This window comes from Branchiostoma floridae, chromosome 2, assembly GCF_000003815.2.
Source record: "Branchiostoma floridae strain S238N-H82 chromosome 2, Bfl_VNyyK, whole genome shotgun sequence".
In the NCBI taxonomy this organism is placed as follows: domain Eukaryota; kingdom Metazoa; phylum Chordata; class Leptocardii; order Amphioxiformes; family Branchiostomatidae; genus Branchiostoma; species Branchiostoma floridae.
In genome coordinates this window covers 29023109-29045885 of record NC_049980.1, presented here as the reverse complement: position 1 = coordinate 29045885, position 22777 = coordinate 29023109, and the positions used below count along the sequence as shown (strand labels likewise).

The following is a 22777-nucleotide window of genomic DNA, read 5'->3' as shown; positions in this document are numbered from 1 at the left end:
GCGATGGAAAGACTGGTACGTCGAGAGGGTAAACATGTAGGTGTGATCCGCGCACTCAACGCCGCATGGGCGTGATGGACAATCCAAACTCCGCTGCAAGTCAGAGCAGGCCGACTTCATTAGACCGCCCGGCATGCAGGACCATAAACAGGCATTTGTCGCAGTTCTCCCAGACTTATTTTCCCGTCCATAAAACTCGGACAGGGCCCACAACCTAAATTACGTCGCAAAATGTGCCAATGTAACTGCGAGAATTTTGGCATTGTCTGAATCACTTATATTTATCGTAAAATTTCCCCTTTGTCACATTTCTGCGAATGTTTAAAAGTTCTTATTGACGACCAGGGGGGTCGTGGTTGAACAGCGTGTTTTGGCTCGGCATATTCGGATGAATTTCCAAGAAACTTGATAGTGGGGCATAGGATTTCAGTTGCAGTTTCTTACAACCAATCATGTGGCTCATTATGTGCAGTGAAAATCGACGTCTCCGGCTCATTTCGTACAAATCGTAGCGATTGGCTAGCCAGTAAATAGATTGTCTCACACTGTACAAATCAAACGGCTGCCGCCAGCATGGCGCCATGACAACAGCCAATGTGTGGCGGGAAGACCACCAGAGCGCCGCTCACGTGCGCCTCACAGGCGGGATGTCAATCAACCCGCTGTTTATTTCCGCGGGTGCGGCCTGGAACTGGGATGGCCGTATTTGCCAAAATCATCTCGCGCACGGAACAGTCGGCTTTCCGAGCAACGCTCGCATATGCAGAAAAACTGCACTGAGTAGCGGAGCAGATTCTTCAAAGGGTGGCTCAACACAGTGTAAGCTGGAAATTGGAAAATGAACAGCATTTTATAAGTGTATGTAAACTTTACTAGAACTTGTAGAAGACCCATCAGTTCGTTTTGCTACTCTATTGAGTATCGTATTATACTCTACTCTTCACTTCAGATAGCCGTGCGTGGTGACTATATAAATTAATGAACGAATATGTACAAGAAAACACGTCACCCATTCATTAGTCGCGGCCAAAATATAAGTATAGAAGAAAAGTTGTAGATGTGAAGGTAGAAAAATCTCATTTTTAAATTTTATTTTCATAGTATTGTTCAGGCGATAGTGCAACGCTATTACTATTAGTGTTCGCCCGCTCTGGCTGTTGCCCCGCAATAATGGACGTAATGCATGCCTCTAACAATGTCTAATAGTCTCACCTACGGACTTTATCGCTCTTCTGGTCGCTGCGCTTAGTGTACGGAAGGGGGCGCTGTCGCACGGCTTCATACAATTTAGGGACTTAGACAAAAATTGGCCGGGCGGCGGCAATTTTTTCTAAGTGTTTTACGGCGCCCGAAGCGTCCGGCGGTCCTGAACTGCCGAACGTGCTGAACCACTTAATGACGGTTCACCGCCCAGCGCTCGGACCGGCAGCCTCGCGGGCCGGACGGCTTTCACGTAGGCGGACCGTGTGGACTGCCCTCGGACCGGCCCGAACCGTTCGGGGCGAGTTGATTTTCACACAGGCAAGAACACAACTTAAACTAGAAAGTATTGACGAGTTATCAAATGAGACTTATAATTAAAAAACCAGAGGTCTTACCTTTTTGATAACATTAGCTCCTAATTGATCCGAATTTTGACGTTTGCTGCAAGTCGCGATCCAATGCACTGACTTTCCCATGTACAAAACCACCTCAAAATGGTTGACTGGAGAAAAATGGGGGGTCAGAGTGCACATCCTTGTTCAACCGGATTTTCTGCATCTGGAGTAACCTGTAGCTACAGGGTTACTCATTGGTCCTTGATGTCTTTACTATATCAAGATATATACCAAGTTATAAGTCCAGTTATGGAAAACAATGGAATTATAGAATTTCCTAATTGATTATGCAAATGAAGTATTTTTTTTTGCGTAGCAATTTTGCGTAGTATGCATATAATTGTGTAAGCTACAAAAATGTACCTACATGTATATACCAAAATTAATAAAAAGCCATTGTTCCTTTCTCATTGTTATCCTTGTCGGAAATTTTTGACAAAAATGCCCCTGCAATTTCTGAACTAGCCCATAGGAGGCCCAAACTTATGTCAGCTCTTTCCCAGCACATTCCACCCCAAAATCGTGACCACTATAGTATGTCCAGAATATAAAATATCAAAACTGGAAGTTATACTGCAGTACCTAGAGGGACTGCAAGGAGGCCCAAAATTTCCAGTTTCCCATTTCCAGTTTTTTTCACATGCTACTAATACACCAAATATGAAACCAATTCATCCAGCTGTTCTTGATTTATCTTTTTAACAAAACCACACACACAGACACAAATGCTGCCTAAAATATCTCCATAACATTCATTTTAGAGGTAAAACATTGAAGTACTAACAATCAGCTGACATTGAAATTACACTAAATATAAAGAAACATTTACTGTCCAATTCATGGTAATAGCAGAACCTCTGACATCAATTTATCACATCAATATTTGTTAGCATATCAGGGATTACAAATTATACAAATGAAATCATATTCTATACAAGACAGCGGTGCATCATAAACTTAACCCTCAAACCACCGTATGGGGTCAAAACTGACCCCAGGCGAATATCGATGTGCGCCATTATGGTATTTCTTGTCGAAAACAAATTTTCTTTTAGGAGTTTGTTTGTATATATGTCCTATAACTTCTTATACGTTTTTACCGAGATTGGCTCATTGTTTATTAAGTTATCCTGGAAAGTTTATGCATGGTCCAGTGGGGTCAAAACTGACCCCAGCATTTTTTTAAACAAACTTTTGCGACCCACACCTTAACTACTTATCGTAGGATCACGAAATTTTCAGAGAATGATGTACATGTAAGCCAAAATTATTGTAACAACTTTTGTGCCATTATCATGTTATATGACGACATTATGACGTCATCTAGGTAATCTCGGCCGCCATCTTGGATTTTCCCTGATGACGTCATCAAATTAGCATAAATTATGAATATTGAGTCATAAAATTTACGTTGAATTTCATAAGATGTGATAAACAACTGCTATTTGCTAAGAAAACCTTAAAACTTAAATGTTTGATACAAAATTAGAAAATTTCGTAATAAATATGTCCGTCAGAATTCCGTTGCCATGGCAACATGAAAAATGATGAACACACATTGATCATTGAAAATGTTTGCTTTCAACATTTTCTAAAAAGTTCCCAAGTTTCATGGCCCTAACAAAAGCCATTCAGGCGCTATACGGCACTAGAGTTGGTACGGGCATCAAAAACCTCCTTTCCTGTCTGAATAGCATTGGTGCAAAATGTGGTCCTCATGATCCTTTGCATAAATTATGATAATGAGCTAGAAATATTCTCATCTAATCATGTCAGACTGTCCCACATTGATTAATGAAACTATACATATATACAAATCACAAAAAGAGTCACACAAAAACTGTATTTGTACAAAACGTTTTGGGGTCAGTTTTGACCCCATACGGTAATCTACGTCACAAAAAAGGTACGGTGGTTTGAGGGTTAAAAGAGCATTTTCCCTCATGACTGTACATGTACACGTTACAACAAAAAATAGAAAGATAGCGCCACCTTATACATGTACTTGTACTTACTGTGAGTCAAGTGCCAACAAATCTAAATCGAGCAGTACATGTACATGACTGTATGTTGGCTACAATCCAGGTAGTTCTCACACCAAAACATAGCGCAGTGCAAAATTCCAGAGAGCACAAACGCACCAAGAGACAAGGCCAAGACACACTGATTGATCAACTTAAAAAGCACTGTTGACAGTAAAGCCATGTGCAAACTCATCAACCTCTACCAACCTGTGACAGTACCTTTTCTCACAAGGTTGTATGAAGAGGATATTAGGTGTCTCTTCTCCCTCCAGCACCAAGACCGTAACCAGGAAGCAAATACCAGAGATACCAAGCCCTGCCAGCCTCTATACCCACCAATGATTACAATAATGACTAACAGGCTGAGGTTTTACACAGACTGGATGGTTTCAGTACTGATCTGCTGAAGTTGACTCACCAGCTGAGGGATCGCTCTACAGATACATGTGTGCCCTGGGTCATGGACCCCTCCCTTCCTGTGGGCTACTGGAAATCATCTAACTTTCACCTCTTACTAACCAAAAAAATGTGCAACACTTCCCTTTTTTTGTATGGGAAAGGAAATAGTTAAAGGGAAACAAAATACCCACATCCTTAGAGTGCACGCTGTATTTACCTATGCATGTGAACTCTAAAAAATAATGCTTTTCACAATTACGCATCTTAATTTGTAGAAATACAGTACATTGGAAGACACCCCCTCAATATTTGTAACGATAGGCATGACGCATAAGATAAGAAAGCTAAAAGTGTGGATTGGGCTTATTACCTTTAAGTTATTAGATTAGTTCCGTTTATTGCTAAACCTGTAATGACACCTTAATGACCCAAGCAGCCGAGGGCGTGATAATTAACATTGATTTTTTAAAAACCTGAATGACTGCTCTCTGTCGCCATGCCAAGCATATTTTTGGCACTTGCCACTTTCACATTACAAAAGCTTTGAGGGCACGCTTTGTTGTGTGATGGGTAGGGCCGGTGTCAATACCTCTTGGCTGTAATTACAAGTGACCTTTATTGTCATGCGGGCCGGTAAAGCGGTGGGTGTTCAGCGAATGCATTCACAAGGACGGAAGAGCGGATGATGACCTTGCTTGAGGGGAGAAAGGGAAACATTTGTTACACTTGGACACACTTCCCATGACATCCTTGCTTTGTTTAATGTTACGCATTTTTGTACACCCGACCTTGAAGGTACAATGTTGGATCTGGAGGACAAATTGTGCGTAAATCCTGTTTGGGGGGTGGGTCGTCCTTTTTCTTCCCCAACTTGTAATTGTGCCCAAGTATTTTCATTTTCCAGTCTGTCACTTAGATAGGTTTTATCACAGTTTTATAGATACAAACAATGGAATATGCAGCACCAGAGACACCAGTTTGTCAAATAGCAGTTACTCAAACAACTGCACGGATATGATTTTTCAAAGTCATACCCAGTTATTTGAGTATACCAACTGCTATTTGGCATATCTTATTACCTGGATGTCTACCCTTCATCGGTGAGCACCAGACAGTTTACAGATTTTTCATACAAAAGGAAAATTAATGTTAAAAAAATAAATGGTTTGAAGTTTTGACATATTGATATTTCTGTTCTGGATACCAGACCCTAGCCTGATCTAAAAAAAGATATTGATGAATAGTTTTTTTTTAAAAACATATTTTTGAGACTGGGCTGGGGTCTGGTATCCAGGCTATAATATTTCTGGACCTTCCCTAGGAAAATGACAGTAAGATAACATCAGTCAGAGAATATAAACTTCCTGGCCCCAGTGAGTGTTATCAGCGGGACCAAATCTACACACTTCCTCCCCATCCTTTTTTCCATTACTTCATCTTGATAACCTCCAACAAAGCATGACTGTCAGAAAATCCCACCAGAAATCTCTGATCAGGAGATTAAGTGTTAAGGCCACACCAAATTTATTTGTTGCTTCCTGGATTCGCCAGTACATTTTTTTTTTCATTTTACACAAAAAAAAATGATCACCACGAAACCAGTAAATATCATAATTCATAGCCACATACACATCATTTTAATCAAAAAACAATGCCTTTTAGTCAGAACAGGAGTAACAAATCAAAGGAAGGGATTCATAATTTGCATACAACATGCGATTAAAAGCTAAAAACTCGAATAATCCTGTTGTTCTTTGTGTTATTCAAGTCGTATATCTACACCCCAGACCTTTCGAAAAAAAATTTATTCATATTTCTTTTTTCACCGGCCGGTCTAATTATTTTCTAAAAAAATCAGAGAAGCAACAAATAAATGTGTGGCCTATTGGTGTGCTGTATACACAACAAAGAACAGACAAGGCATATAACTATAAGCAGAAATATTTAAAACAAATGGCATGCCAGCCCCCTTTGAAGGACATCATGATACTGAAAATAGGTCACTTGTAAAAGTATAAACAGGATATAGCCCTAAGAGTCGTAAGACCTTGACATCCATCTATTTTTGGTTCAAACATCACAACACAAAATATCAAGCTACAAGTTAGTGTGACACTGGTTGGCAATAGACATTTGATATAATGGCAAATTATAAATCAGTTCTACAATGTTTTCATTTCAACAGGTTGAACTTAAGTTATGAATTGTGCCTTTAAGTTATTACATTACATATCATAGAATATTTTAGTCTGGCAACAAAGGAACTTGCAAAAATGTAGACAAGAGCTTACTCTACGAAGTGCCTTCTGAAGCTTCCTTTCACCACCAGTGAACTGCAGAACCCTGGGTCTTTTTTCAGTGATCTCTAAAATATTCCATCCACACAAAAGACCCCTATGGACACTAAATACAGCACTGCACAGAGACACAGCTGGTATGAATATCGCATTCCCCATGTAACCACTGGCTTCCTGTTACAGCAATTCACAAATACTCATGTAACCTCAAAAATTGACAAAATTGATACATTTGCAAGCCCCTTAAGTAAATGTAAGAAAAGGTAATTTTCAGAAAACTGTGTGTTATATGCTGTACATGAGCATGCACCTATTAAAACAATGCCTCCTGAGATGTATAAAATCAAACCATCAATGCCTTTGAATGAAGCAAACAAAAGGATCCCCATTGGCACTGAAGACATCTAAGTTACTGGTTTACAATAGCACAATGTTTCCCTGCACAAAAGTTCAGGATGTAAAAAGTGGGGCAGGCTGCAACTTGATGCATCTTAAACCCAGGGTTCTTACCCATGTACAGCTCTCAAACCTCCACATGTCCATTAACAGCCCCACAGTTTCTTAGGCCTCAGCCTCTTCACTCCCTCCACTACCCTCTCTTGTCTTAGATCTGATTCGAAATAGAATCTTTAACACCCTAGCCCCAGAAAAACATTTGATGAGACCCAAAGTTGGGACATCAAAACCTACCCTGTGCAAACAGTGCTGTGTGCGTCTGAGATTCCCCAGCATACATGTTATGTTCTGCCTGGTGCCACATGTAACGTGATGTCATAAGTAATCAGTGATGTTACATGCTCTTCATACCCAGGATGCTAAACCCTGCTGGGATAGCAGGCAGGAAGTTACCACCCCCAGTAGGGTACACACTGTCCTTGGATAATTAAGTAAAAGTAAACACTTGATATTTGGAGATGTCAATCAAACTGTCCTGGAGAGAAATTTTGTCTCCTTCGAAGGAATCTTAATAAGGTTATTGAGATGATCACAATTAAGGTTAGAAAATAAACATCATGCACAAGAGGCCCTGCTTAAGGGCTGGTCCACTTTTTTTGAAATAGAACACCCTATAAGTTAACTAAATTGCTGATTAAATGCAGCCCTCACTTCTGTAAGCAATTATTGTTTTCTAACAAGCTACATGTGAGTGTACAAAATCTAGTCAACCAAAACTGTGCTGTCACGCCATTTACAAATGTTAGTTTTATTCATAGATTGAATGTTCCCCTTTGCTATTAAACTTATAGGTTTTCTGCTGGACTGAGATCACCTCTCTCTTTTTCCCCCCAAAAGCCCAGTCCTTGCTCCACAGGATGCAGTAATACACCATCTGTTCCTCCCATATCTGACAGATAGAGAACGGCTTGTTTGCCTGACACCAGTAACCCTTGCCTGTCTGCCTACCTAATTCCTACCTAAACCTGGGCTACTGGTGGTGGTGGATCAGAGTCTTCCCTACAGTTTTGGCAATAAGCCGAAAACCCCCCAAGCCAATAGGAAAAGCCTGTTGTGTTGTGCGTGCATGGGGCATCGGAGTGATAACACACTGTGAGATGGAAGGGACAAGACCTCGCCTGGCCAAATAAGGAGATGAGAGCAGGCCGGACCTGCTGTCACTTTAATCATGCATATGGGGAAGGACATTGACATGCACACAGGCAAAACAAACATCACTCTCACAAGTTCCAGGGTCAAGCCCCCTACAACATTACTCTCACTAGTTCCATGGTCAAGCCCCATACAACCTATAGCAGGGTACACAAAGGCCTTTTAACAAATAGATGATAACAGAACTTTGGTAAAAGATTGTTCAATTTGTCTTTTTCTTCTTTTCTGTTCAGTTTAGGATACTAAATATGAATTGTCTTATAACACAACAAAGACTTATTCAACAGAGAATGCCTGAGTGTATTTTCCTATATAGTATGTTGTTTTGGCAATATGACTGAGAAGCAAAATGTTTGAACAACTCACAGGCATGTGGGATAAAAATAATCAAGGCAAATGGAATCAATGTTATGACAACTTTGACTGACTTGCGATACAAATAATTCATCCAAAGGATTTGTAACCCATCAACCATGGTGACAACCCAGGAACAGCAGTTTTGCATTTTGTCCTTCAGTGCCCTGGGGATACAACCCTGATAAGATGATCAATTAAAAGGCTCTAAAGGCACCCAGGGTACTGACACAGCACATTATTGGTGTTGACAAACTCAAGGGGTGGGCTAATCTGCATGGATAATTGGTTTTCCGCAGTCTCCCTGATGTAGCTCTGGACTGTGCCAACTAGAGCTGGTACTATTTTTACAAGAACAAATCCCTTAAAGCTGCCTAGTATACATGTATCTTGATAAAGTTACGTACCAGCTTTGAAAGTGAAGAAGTGAAGAAAACATTGCTCACTACTGCATTGAAGAATCTCTATGAATTGAAAGTTGGAGGTGCATTAGAGAGGTCATTCAAACAGAGACTTCTCACCATACTTTTGCCTTTTTCTGTCATCTTGCCATCCTGACTTGCTTTGTACACTATCAGTCTCTCTTTTTTTGGTAGGGACTTAATTTCATGGTAGACGGTCAAATTAGATTTTTGCTATGTTTTAAGCTTGTTGTTAAGACTGTTCAAAAATAAAACCACTGCAAACACTTCGAAAATCTACGGTATCATAGGAACCAAAAAGACAGCAGGCTGATGATAATTTCAGTACATCATTCAATGGATTATTCCATCAGTTCATGGTCAAGACATATCTAGACTCACCAGACGAGTCCAATCTCTGAAGACCAACATGATGCATATCAGCAAAGTAGAAGAAAAGTGGAACTTGTGCATTAACGAAAATCAATACTATTACCAATACACCATCGCAGTGCCATTTATGCCTCTAGGCAAAGCAAAGACTGATCTGCCAAGGAGATAACAGATGGAAACATCCTTCCAAATGCAGTCAAAACTGCCCCAAAAGACCACTCATGCATGGGACAAATAAAATCTGGTTTATACAGACAGGTGGTCATTATACTATAGACAGGATTCTTTCATGCCTGTGTTGAAATATCATCTAAGGGACTAACAAAAAGTGGTCATATTGGCCAGGTTGTCCTTATGTAGTGGTGGTCACTGAAGTGTAAGTGTCACTAAGTGTAGAATTCTGTCTCTGAGCTTTCGTTTATGTCACCATTATTCAAATCAAACCTCTGAGGCAATGTTCCGACTAAACTTTTTGCTGGCCATATACCAAAAATAGGGATCATAATAAGGCCTTTCAGCTCTGATACAACAACTTTTTCTTCCATAAATACAGTAGTCCTTCTATGGTACTTGACAAGAGTCTGCAGCTGCAAAGTGGTAGAAAAATGTTACCTTGTGTCTTTTTATGAACTATTTCACATATTTTTTTTTGGAAAGGCCCAGGATTAGTTTTCATAAGATGTCACAGCCAAGCTACAAAGTTATCTATGTGTAATTGTATGACCATACATGTATATGGGGAAGTACATTGTACCTGCTCATGGTCACACAACAGCCCCCCCTAACAACAGCAATCCATACTGCACCACTACTGTGTTAACATACACTAAACCAACACACAACCACAAATTTAGTCACATTCTACAGCTAAATTGAGGATAAAGCACCTGAAATTGCATATCATAAAAAAGCAACCATGAAACAATTCCACAACAGTCACCATGAAATACCATATGAAGTTGAAAGTACTGGAGCTGTAGATATACTGTAAATGCATTTAAGTTGGTGGGGATTTTATTTTGCGGTAGCAGGAAAATGGACTTTTCGCGGTGGTTTTAATTTCGCGGAAGCATCATGCACTGTAGTCTCTTACTGCCATGGAAAAATGTTCGCGGTGGTCTTAAGTTCGGGGTGAAGCAGCCACCGCGAAAACCGCGAACATGAATCCACCCTGAAAGTTTCTGCATTTAGAGTAAATGACATTGTATATGTCCAAATCCATGTTACATCTAAATAGAATTCCCCTTTTAAAAAAATCAGCGATGATACACAGATGAAAATATGATAAAATCTCAAAACAAGTGACCCATTTCAACAGTTTTAGTGGAAAATGTTTCAAAGCCGCTTCAGTGCCATGGCATAAGTCACTGCCCTTAGCTGCTAAGCTGAAGTTCGGTGTTCATAGCATAGAAAAAAGTCGCTGAGTCTTACCTTGTCCTGAATGTCCAGGGGACAATAGTCCTTCAGGAATTTGATGGCCTCCACCTGCCCCTGCCTGGCTGCCCAGTACACCGCATTATCACCATGCTGGGGTAAAATATAAATATCACCTTAGATGGATAAAGAAATAAATTTAACAGCGTATCAAATTGAAATGATCCTCCCTAACCCTCCATTAGTAACAACAAGTAATAATAACTCTTCTTAGTATTATTCAGTCTGCTGGGAAGATGATCCATTTTAATTTACGAATCTGGAAATAAAATGTTTGAAGGTTAGTACCGAAATGACAGACATTACAGATGTCAAAAGTTTCGCCATTATTTTGCATCTGAAGGATTCCACTGCAGCCTTCCTCTTTGATATTACAAAGATCCTGATCACACCATCCTCACATATTGGAATGTGCATGTTATAATCATATGGCAGGTCATGCCTGTTAATTGCATTTCAGCACTTCAAAGGAATTAAGGGCCTTTCCTATGAACCGACATTAGAGGGAAAAAACAGACTTCATTGTCCTAGTGATCAGTCATCTTTCATCTACCGTAACCTCAAAATTATTAGTGCTAACAGGATAGGAAGCTTGAGGAACTGACATTTCAAAGGCAGACTTCCTAGTGATCAGTCCTTTTATCTACGGTACGCCTCAAGAAACAGGTCAGCAGCCAAGTATGGTTTCTCACTGACAGCGAATCACGTCAAGAAAGCAAAAAAGAACGGACGTTAGAGGGAAAAAACAGACATCCTAGTGATCAGTCCTTTTATCTACGGTAACCCCAAGACTAGTACAGAAATATGTCAGCAGCCAAGTATGTATGGTTTCTCACTGACAGCGAACCACGTCAGGAAAGAAAAAAAAAAAAAATCTAAATTAAGGGCCTTTTCTATGAACCAATGTTAGAGGAAAAAAAAACAGACTTCCTAGTGATCAGTCCTTTTATCTACGGTAACCCTAAGACTAGCACAGAAATATGTCAGCAGCAAAGTATGGTTTCTCACTGACAGCAAACCACGTCAGGAAAGCAAAAAAACAAACATCTAAGAGCCTGTCCTCACAGAGGGAGGTGGATAATAGCTCTTCCTGATGGCGGCCTCCTTGACTTGAACATGTATCTTAGAGGCCTGTGATCTGCTGAGGCTCCTTTCAGCCCGCCTGTTCATCTTGATGTTCTACACGTATGTCAGGCTAAGCCTCCCTACAAATCTTCCCCATGTCCTACAAGAGATTTCACGCCGACCTTTAAATAAGACCTGGCCTAATATGTTCGTGATGGCCTTAGGGATGATTCTCTCTCTGTTGGTCTACGCAAGTTCTTCTACCACATTTGCAATATATTTTCGTGCACATCCGCAATCACACTGTTTCCGTTTGTCTTTTGTAACTGAATCATTGCTACTGCTTTTAATGTTACAACATATACAATATCTATGCAAACAAATGTACTTAAAAAACATGCTTCTCTAGTACTGCCCCTATCACAATGTTAACGACCTCTTCAGATATGATCTTGGGACTTAAGGTAGTGAGGATCTGTGCCAAGGTTTATAAATAAAGACATAGGAGAAACTTGGCCTGGGGGCCCTATACAACAGCTGAATGGGACATACACAGAGAGGATTTAGGGCCTAAGCCCTAACGGCTTGACAGCTGTTGGCAGTTACTAACAACACTTCGACTCGTTGAATCTTAATAAAAGGAATTTGTCTGCATCTTTGCACCTCTGATGTAAAAAGCTTGTAAAATGGAAAATTAATACCATATTTCCTGATTACATTCTATCATGATTATCATCAATTCATCTTCTGGAGACTGGAGTTACTGGTATCGAAGATAACTCTTAAACATGTTTCCAGTACTTCATTCCTGCCTCTAGATGATTAAACCAAACATCTATGATATCACAATGAATACATCAGCTGGTTCGAAACCTGGCAAATGGTGTGTGAGAAACATTTCTTGTAGTCTAAGGAGCAAACAGAGCATTGCCAAAAAGCAGTTACTCAAGCAACTGAACATGATTTTGGAAACGGTCAGACATTTCAGATAAGATCCGTTATCTTTTGGATGACACTGTCTGACCTTCACCAACAAAGCATCCCTTATACGTCATCTGTAATCAGGAAGATTGAACACTTTTTGCTTCCAAAAAAAATTTGGGGGGGGTAAGATTTTGAACCGGCTGCCGTGTTTACCGTGACGTAATTGAAAGAATTTCATTTGACTACCTCGAGTCAGAAATCAACATCAGAGGGGTACAGACGTCTGTGATCATTGATTAATACTTTAATGTTGATGTAATCAGGAAATGTTGTATTCAGATGTCATAAAGTTTGAGCACAAGCAGTAAAGCTTAAGCTAGAACGTCATCTGTTTCTTTTTGTTGTCATGAAGTACCTCAGAGTTTGTGAAAAATACCCACTTCCCTTCTTTTTCCTGATTTGCCAGTTTTAATCATTTGTTGACAGATCTGTAGCCACACCAGCATGTTTCTGGTCTGGACTAGTATGCACTAATCTAATTAGAGGTACAGCACTTCCCTTGACATCTCCCAAACAATTCATTACCCCACATATATAGGCCATGCCTGGATTTCACAAATCTCATTTGTGACCTATTGCTTCTACAGAATGCTCACAACGGCTAGGGTCAGAACATCAATGAAGTGAGTTTAGATTGCAAATGATCACAGTTTTTGAAGCAATTCATGCTCTCATTTAGGAGCTAACTCTTTATGTTGTGGTTGACATAAAAATGTGCACACTCCTATTGAAGCTATATGGAATTTCTCACTATAAATGCAGTGTTAAATTAAATGCAACTTTTTGAGTTGGTACTTAGTCAAAGTAAAACTTGACTGAAACCTTACACAGTACTATCAAACTAGGTTTGGCCCATTATACAGTCACACACATTAAAACATTCTAATTACTGTTACAGTAATGAAAAATCAAACAAATGGCAACACATGCGTGAGAATGATTGCATTGAGAGGGTCTCAAGATCAAAACATAGAACTACTTTTAAGTACCTTAACTAAAGCTATGAAAATTCATGAAATGTTCTGAGACTGACCTTATCCTTAATGTCCATCTTGGCACCTTGCTCTTTTAGAAACTTCAGGATGTCCATGTGTCCGTAGCCTGCTGCAAGATGCAGACCAGTTTCACCATGCTGAAAAACAGAATAGGGACAGTCTAATAAGTTCTCCATTTAATCTAAGTTTTGAATTCGTCTTATTTCTAATTACTGTCTTTTTATAGTCTCAATTGTCTGTTAAAGGGACATTCTTAAGTTCTCCATTTACATTTTGTACAACTTTGTATAATATTTTGGTCTTACTTTGACTTAGTTGCTTGTTTAAAGTCTCAAATGATTATTTTCTGTTAACATTGTGAAACAAAATCTATCAACATCAATGACGTTGTTCTTGATTCAATACTTTAATGCCAATAAAACTATACTATGATTCATATGAATACTCATGGGGTAGAAATATCCACTTGTTGTACTGAACTGACTGTACATGGTGCAGAATTTTTTTATTGTGCATCTCACCACTAAAAATATACCTAATATATAGTCAATGAACTTCAAGGTACCTTTCAAGAATGAAAAGTCACACTTAACGCTTAATGGGTCTGAAGACCACGTGTCATTGGTCAACATAATCTATGTTCAGATAATCTATAATACCAATGGCTGCTGCTATTCAACACACAACCTGCAATTATACATAAATAAAAGAAAAATGCCCAATTTTGCATATGATTTATATAAATTGACTCCACATTTCAAAGCTCATACCCCAGTGCATATATACCACATTAAGTCTTCCTTTTAATTAATCATGCACTAATAACAGATGGTGATTTTACAGCACGGTTCCAGTAATGGCAAAGAGGCCCCACCAAAAAGCAGGGGTCTCTGGTGACCTTTGGCTGTCAGCTAGACATGCTTCTAAAAGCCTCCATTTTGAGACCATGGCAATGAGTTACAGGGTGACCTTGGACTTTCAGATTTCCAATAAAGAATTTATTACTTTTACTATTGTTCGTTAAACAATATTTGCAATAACTACAATGTACATATAAATCATCCCAGCTGATATACATAAAAATTATTGTTCCAATCAGGCAACTTTGTTGATGATGAAAATCACGTAAAAAATAAAGAAATTTAAAGAATCCTAATCCCCATAAATATTTCTACAAACATTTCTTTCTTAGCCAAGGTCTACAAGCACAATAATGCTATATTAAAGTTCAGAACATATTGAGCTATTTTGTTTCATAAACCACATACACGCGGAAACCAATTCTGGCAAAATTGGAAACATCTCTGCAGAAGTCATAAATTCAAACTGTGGGAAATTTTGACTGGCAATATTGCACATGAAACAAGTTATGTTTCATGCAGACATCACAGAAATAATTACGTTAGGACATGTAAAAGCTATTTGCGACAAGGGTATTGCCTGCGCCTGCCATTTCCAGCGTCCATTGGTATTCCCCGCTAGGTTTCCAACTAAAACCGTTCGTGATGTCTCATTACAAACAGATAGATTTCCAATTTCAACACCAAGATTGTGCGGAAAATGGCCACTGGTCCTCTGCCAGGTCAGCCATTTGGGCTGCTGCCTAGGACAAGTGCACCCATAATGGGCTTTGCAATGTACAGATAACTGTAACTCAGTACAGCAGTAAACATTCACTTTCTCTGAAGCTTTGCTGTAACTTTCAGCCTCCATATGTTTTAAGTGCTAAACCGGATGTACAGATAACTGTAACTCAGGTACAGGTACAGCAGTAAACAATCACTTTCTCTGAAGCTTTGCTGTAACTTTCAAACTCCATATGTTAAGTGCTTAAAGGATAGCAAGCTTTAAGGAATTGTCACTGAAGGCAGATCTTTTAAGGCACATCTGAGTCAGTGCAAGCCCGCAGTTAATAATCTGCTGGTAGCAGATTAAACCAAATTTTAGCTTGCTCTGCGGTATGTTTCAGCCTCAAGTGGAAAGGTTGCATTGAAAGTATTTTCTTTCTGAAAATGAAAATGTATTGTTACAAAAAACACTATCTGATTAACCACTGATTTTAGTTTGGATGCCATGCTCCCCCGCTAAGACCATACTACAAGGCACAGTAGCAGGAGGGAGGAAACGAGGTAGGCCAAGGAAGACGTGGCTGGACAATATCAAGACATGGACTGGCTTAAGACTGACCAGCTCATCAGAGGGGCAGAGGACAGAGCAAGATGGGCACGGATCACTGCTACTGGATGTCGGGGAGCCCCTACGACCACTGAGGTTACGGGCCGTGAGTGAGTGAGTGCCATGCTGACCTTGTTTGCTTGGTTGATGTCGAAGCTGGTGAGAGACTGCAGCAGGTGGCGGATCCCCCCCAGGTTGCTGTCCTCGATGCAGTGGAAAAGTGTCCGCAGAACAAAAGACTCCTCCTCATCCTCCTAAAACACAGGGAAACACAAAATGTAAACATCCGGACCATAGCCTATTCAGAATACGAGATATCAAAACATGAAGTTCTGATAGGGAAGCTGCTAGGGGCCTAAAATCTAATAATTTCTAGCTTTTGTCACACACGCGCACACACACACACACACACATACATGTACAAATATGCTTGTGAAACTATAACCTCCATATTTCATGGAGGTAAAAATGCCATCTCCTGCTGGACAAGGTAGAACAGGAACTAATAATACAATTTCTGACTTTTCATATAATTATCATGGAAAGGACTAATGTTAAGTTTTTCTGCATTGTTTTGCACAGCTTTTTAGATTGCATTTTAATTATTGCTTTTGTCAGTCACCATATATAACTTTCCAATGTGTAATGAATGTGATATTCAATGTGTACAACAATGGCAATCGCTGTCTGTGCTCCACTTGTCTTAAATTGCAGCAATCCAAATAAGATCTATCAAGCAAACTACTATATGTAACTACTATATACATGATACAACCAGTGGCAATAAAATCATCAAAATGAAATCGTTAAAATGTGGTTTTAAAGGGTCTTTTGGTACATCATCGCAAGATTCAAATTGCAATATTCAAGCGTTTTAACTGTGAATCACCAATGATTGTTATCATCAAAACGTAGGAGTTTGACTGTACAATGTCACATAAACATTGAGCATAAAACCCCCACAAAGTATATGTATCGCTCATAAAGTCATTCATGTACAGGACCACAGTGTTAAGCCAAGCGACGGCACTGTCAGCTAACCTGTAAAACATTCATTTATTTTCACATCATCTTCAGCAGACCCAGCTAACCTCACACAGCCAGACTGTCTCCCTGTAAATCCTTGGAGGCATTTAACAGCCTTCACAGTGTCTTTCCCATGCTGCCCACATAATGCACCTTCAACATCTAAGGTTACATACAGCCTGGAGCTACAGCACCCTCTCCTGGGCTGATAATATTCTTCAGTTTTGATCACTAGCATTAATTTTTACTGCACGTCTACAACAAAATGGATTGAGAGACATTCAAAAAACCTACAGCTGTACAGCTGTTGAATGGACACATGCAGTTACAGCACGGCAATAAAATTTCAATTATCATTCTGAAATCAAGCCTGCGTTAGTGTCTGTTTTTATGGAATATCAGAGGTTTTCCTTGTATGGTTCCTCACTGAGTATCATGGTGAAACTACATGACTATTAGTATTAGTAATCTCTGTAAGATTCATGATAATGCATGCTTTAGTTTCGGAAAAAAAAAACTTTCAGTTTGTGAGCATGATATAGTAACAGAGGTGTGGCAACAATCTAAAACATTTTCTTAGTTGAAAGTTTTTATCAAGAAGTATGAAAAAATACCTATGAAACATGAGATTGCATGCATTCTAAGTAGTAAGTAATTACAATTATATATGTATCAAATAAATGTTTCTAACTTGCACCAGTAGTTAAATGATGAACCGAACAACTTATCAAGAAAACAAATCAATGAAAAGTACTAGTTGTGAGGACTATTGATAATTTTTCTGCTTATTACTGGTATTGACAATAAAGTACCATGAAAGAAAATCATTGAAGACATACACAGAAAAATGGGCTGCGTACAAAGCCACAGCAATTAAATCTTATGGATGACATCAGGGAGCTCATTAATTTTTGCCTGATTACAGAAAAAAAGAATTTTTTCCCTCTTTGGGGCTGGTCCGATAGACCAAAATAAACAAACCTGTTGTAGATTTATTATCATATTTGAAGAAGTGACACTAGGGAGGTAGCCATGACTATAGTTGCAGAAATAAAAAATTGTTAGATAGTTGTGAAAGTGTAACCAATATGGATGAATGTAGTTACCAGCTTGACAAGTGATAACAGTGTACCACACTAGTATCACCTTTACCACACTAGTTGTGATGCCACGTTTTGTCACTTCAAATCTCATTACGACATTTATGGTGTCTATTTTGAAAATTTAGCCATCTTGTTTTTTTACCCATCTTGTTTTTTTTTCGCGCTCATAATTTTTGCACTCTGCATAGGATGTCATCAATAAAATCTACTTGCTGTGGCTTAAAGATGTGATGATTCTGGCTGCTCGGCTGAAGAACTGCCCAAGGCTATGGAGGATAGGGAAGGATGGAGGAAGAGAGTCATGGTCATACGTGCAACCAGCACGCCCGGATGATGATGATGATGTGGCTTAAAGATTAAGAGAGGTATTCATGTAAGGGGCACAAGATGGAGAGCTGGAAGTTTGTGACATGGATGTTATCAGAGATGCTCAAGGTCTCGGCACAACAAAGTTCACACATTACGACATTTATGGTGTCTATTTTGAAAATTTAGCCATCTTGTTTTTTTGCACTCTGCATAGGATGTCATCCATAAAATCTACTTGCTGTAGCCTAAAGATTAAGAGAGGTATTCATGTAAGGGGCACAAAATGGAGAGCTGGAAGTTTGTGACATGGATGTTATCAGAGATGCTCAAGGTCTCGGCACAACAAAGTTCAACTGGCAGGCTCTAGATTGATCTCCCTGCTGCTGATATGGACTGCCACTTACCAACCTGCATAGCAGGCAGGCTAAAAAATCAATATCGCCATTAACGTCTGCCGGTCCTTTCCGATTTTTAGCCACCTATCTTCATTATCCAACGGGCCTTTACAGAAAATATGGCCCGGGAAATACCCGGTCTCATCTGCAAAATGGGACCATATAAAATACAACACCTGCGAGTGGAAATTTTTCAAACAAATCTTGATTCTTATCTTCTTTTTGCTTTTCATTGTTAAAAAATAATCACTGAAGAAAACTGGAATTTTTCTAATGGTTTTTAGGAGACAATGTAGTTGCAATTCCATTAAATGCTTTGCAAAATGCTGCCACAGTGTGGGTGGGAAAAACATTACCCAGAAATTCCATGAATACAAGATGCAAAACTCTAAGACCCACATTCCTCAAGATGACACAGGTCACGGTTTTCACCATGAGAATATTGATCCCATCCAATAGGGGCAACCTGGGGGTACTAAAAACACCTTCAATATGATGGTTTCATTGTCTTGACGGTGCGAACAATGGATGATGCACCCACGACCCTGTTGGTAGGAACTGTCGTCTAACTTGCTCTAATTCATAGTATGGCTGGAAAAGGATCATGATTGTTTCTCAAACTGGAATAATTTGAGAACCTGCAACTGACTTAGCTTAAGACACTTATCATGCCCACTGGTTCAATGGAAGCATTGATTTTTGTTGCGAAATCAATGTCGCTATTTGAGACGCAGAATGGGGGTCACCGCAAGACAAAGGTGCACCTTCCTATAAACAGTTGTAATATGTCTGATGAAAGACAAAGCTATGGTAATCAATATATCTAGATTCAATAATGAATTAGACAATATGCTTCTTTAATTTGTGTACAGGAGAACGGAGTAGTGGGACTTTGAACAGTTTGGTATTTAAGGAAGAGGGTAAAGGATGCATTTCTTCTTAAGGAAACGAACAGTAGGTGAAACCATTTTCTGCACGATATTCTTCATTTATTTTTTCTCTCTTCTTTAACTTGTCAATAGAAACTCTTTTAAAATTCACTTAAAAGAATTTTTGACTTTTTGACTAAATAAGAAAATAGTCTAAGTGATATATGAAAGTGCAGCAGAATTTCTAAACGAACACATAGTTATCTATCTGCTAAAGTTTGTACATGCATACGTGTAACCCTATGATTGAACTTTGAGGAACATGATTTGTCCTCGCAATGTCATGTTGAAACTGCATTTTGAATCTAACTTTCCGATCCTGACAGGATCCTTACTGCCTTACCATCTGCTTTACCTTAACCCTTAAATACAGTCAAATTCATTGACGGGCTGCTTTCCATTTCTGCTACACATAAAACAATCTCATTCTGTTTCCCAAAATGTGGTCAGTAATAACGTTAAAATCCTAAAAGGCTCCAGTTTGCAAGCCTGTCCTTTTGGCAAACCTCGCTACCCCCCTGTCTCCCAATAGCTGAACTTTAACCATTTTGGCAGCCATTTCCATTTTGTGACATCCATTTGGTACAGTGACTGTTAAGTAACCTTCCAGTGACCTTCATGCCAAGTATTTTCTGTCTAAGTAAGAATACATAATTTTGTTCACGGTTCACGTGAACTTTGATTTAGGGTACAATAATGGTGCTAATTATGAGTGAACGGTTCAAGTTTAGTTTGAATCCGAAAAAAATAGAGGTTGAGAAACCAAAATGCACAAGGACAATTCTATTTTGGTGGATGCATAGAAGCTATGAATGATGTATAACATCCATCAATTCAGTTATATGTCAAAATGTCAAAGGAAATTGTGAGAAAGACAACAAAATAATAGCTTTTAACATTGCAATGTCAGAACTGAAGAAAGAAAATGCACTTTAACACAGGACAGACCTGTGTTACAAAGTGTGAGAACACTAGGGATTTTTGATCAAGGTGGAAATTGTTCTTGAATGTTTGGCACGAAAGGACATTTTGCAGGGGTACCCTTTCGATGCTCCTGTCTCATCACAGAGCCATTTAAGTTCATCCTACCTCAATCGGTCTGGGATCTGCTCAATCGTGTGTGCTGTGGTTGATGTTGGTATGCAGCAGATGTGCTGGCACATCCATCAACAATGTATCATTTGCTGGTCCCATGACTCCGGTAATATCATGACTACAGAAATAGGCAGCACACTGAAAACTGCAAACTGTGCACTTTCAAGGCCAGTTATATTTTGGATTGAACTTTATATATCACTGTTGCTGTATTTCATCAACTTTCAAGTTAGTCTGGCCAAAAGTTAAGAAATGGTCCTTGATCATGAGGAATATACTTAAAGAAAGTTAGATTGCTGTATTTCATCAACTTTCAAGTAAGTATGGCCAAAAGTTAAGAAGTGGTCCTTGATCATGAGGAATATACTTAAAGAAAGTTAGATCTAGATAGATATGCATTGTATGATACTGCAAGCAGATGTTGAGTTCAAGATTGACACTGATGCTGATGGCATCTAGATCATTTTTTTGCTGGGTCAATCCTTTTGCAAGTTAACTTTACCGTCAAAAGAGAGATATGATCATATCTTCTGTTCGTAGCTAAGCTACAGTGCTGCCGGGATGGCGAGGTATATCGACTCCGGCTACGTTTGTCCTGATATCGGGAGCTTGATGTGGAAGGCGGCAAATCAATTACAATTCATGGGACGACATTTGCAGGGAGCGAGCAGACTTGGCGACGCCAGTGGAAGCACAGGATGTGCGTCATGTGACTTATCAAGCAGTGATGGGTGCAAATCGACCAGGGGCAGATCTATCAAAGGGACTAGCAGCTATATGGGAGCTTAGAAGGTGTGCTGTACGCAGTGGGTAATGTGCTTAGATTTGTGGTCCCAATCTACAAGATTAAGATGTCCAATCCAGTCAAACAATAGAGAAAATAAAACTTTAACGATGAATCAGTTTTGGAGGAAATAGTACCAGGTTCTACATTTGTTATTCATGGCCACTGTATTGAACTGCTTTCTACATGGGAATTTCAAATGACTTTTGCCATACGAATAAGAGGACAGTAGGGCACAGAGTAAAGTGATACCAAGAAAATTAGATTAAATGAGAACAAGAAAATATACTTAAGAATGCATAGAATTTATAAAGCAAGCTGGCTAATGACCCAATTAATGTGTTGATATGGTATGAAAAAGTGATAACCAACATAATAAGCTCTTAATGAAAGACAATTACTGTGAAACTGTAATAGACTTAGTGTTACTGCACTGTGTCCAATAATTTTTGCAGTCTTTGTGATGAATCCATTTCTAACTTCAAGACTGTTTGAACCGCAAATTCAAAACTGTATGAACCACAAATTCAAAACACCTCAAATGCCTTCTTTTCCCACAAAAATTTTTTCCCTTGACAATAAATGAATTTACTACACATTCCCTTGAGTTTTATTTCTGAAAAGTTTCAAATTCACACTGACTCAGCAACATCACACTTAATAACAATTACTGCTGTAACAGTGTATGTGAATTTAAAGGACTTTGAAAGTTTAAATCTGACTTTCAGCTAGAGCTAAATTAAGAGGTTCTGTTGCACACAAGACAACCTAGCATAACATGAACAGATATCAAACAAATGGATCATGTACTTACTTCCTGTGTCTCCTCCCCATTCATGTTGTTTCTGTTCTTGATGCTGCGTGACAGGCGGTTGCAAAGGGAGACCACCTTCAGCGATTGCTATGAGGGGAGAGAGGAAGACAAATCAAAGTGTTACACACTCATTAGCTTGACTATTTCACAGATATCTGGAGTGTTATTGTATGCCTTCTTAAGCCTAGCAAAGCAAGCGAATACCTATAGGATGAAGAGGAAAATTATTAATAGCAAAAAATTGGACTGAGTGATATCCCTTGTAAATTTAGTGCTTTTCTAAAGAATGTAAATGTAGCACAGAGGAATTTGGCCTGTTTTTTTAAATCAAATTCATTTAGTCAGTACTGTTGTCAATCAACAACAGTTGTGGTTTTACATCATTTGCAAAGCTATGACTTTAAACTTAAACTTAAAGTTAACAAGAGCACCTTTTTGAAAAGGCATGGATCATGTACCACAGACCAATACAATTCCACATCTTCTATTGTTTAGTAATATCGAATTAATTTGTTTCCAACTTGTACCAGTTGCTGAAGTTGAAGGAAGAACAAAACCACTTTTTACATACCAAAATCAATCAAAAGTTATGATG

The 22777-nt window shown here is 39.0% G+C and overlaps 1 protein-coding gene across 1 annotated transcript in view; it reads right to left on the bottom strand.

Moving 5' to 3' along the window:
- Nucleotides 1–22777, bottom strand: part of LOC118409135 (death-associated protein kinase 1-like) — an 80662-nt gene that overhangs the window by 24898 nt on the left and 32987 nt on the right. The window contains exons 11-14 of the mRNA XM_035810004.1: nt 22183–22269; nt 15859–15981; nt 13591–13689; nt 10506–10601 (exon numbers count right to left, since the gene is read on the bottom strand). Of these exons, the coding sequence (XP_035665897.1) occupies nt 10506–10601; nt 13591–13689; nt 15859–15981; nt 22183–22269 (405 nt within the window). The remainder of the gene's footprint in view (nt 1–10505; nt 10602–13590; nt 13690–15858; nt 15982–22182; nt 22270–22777) is intronic.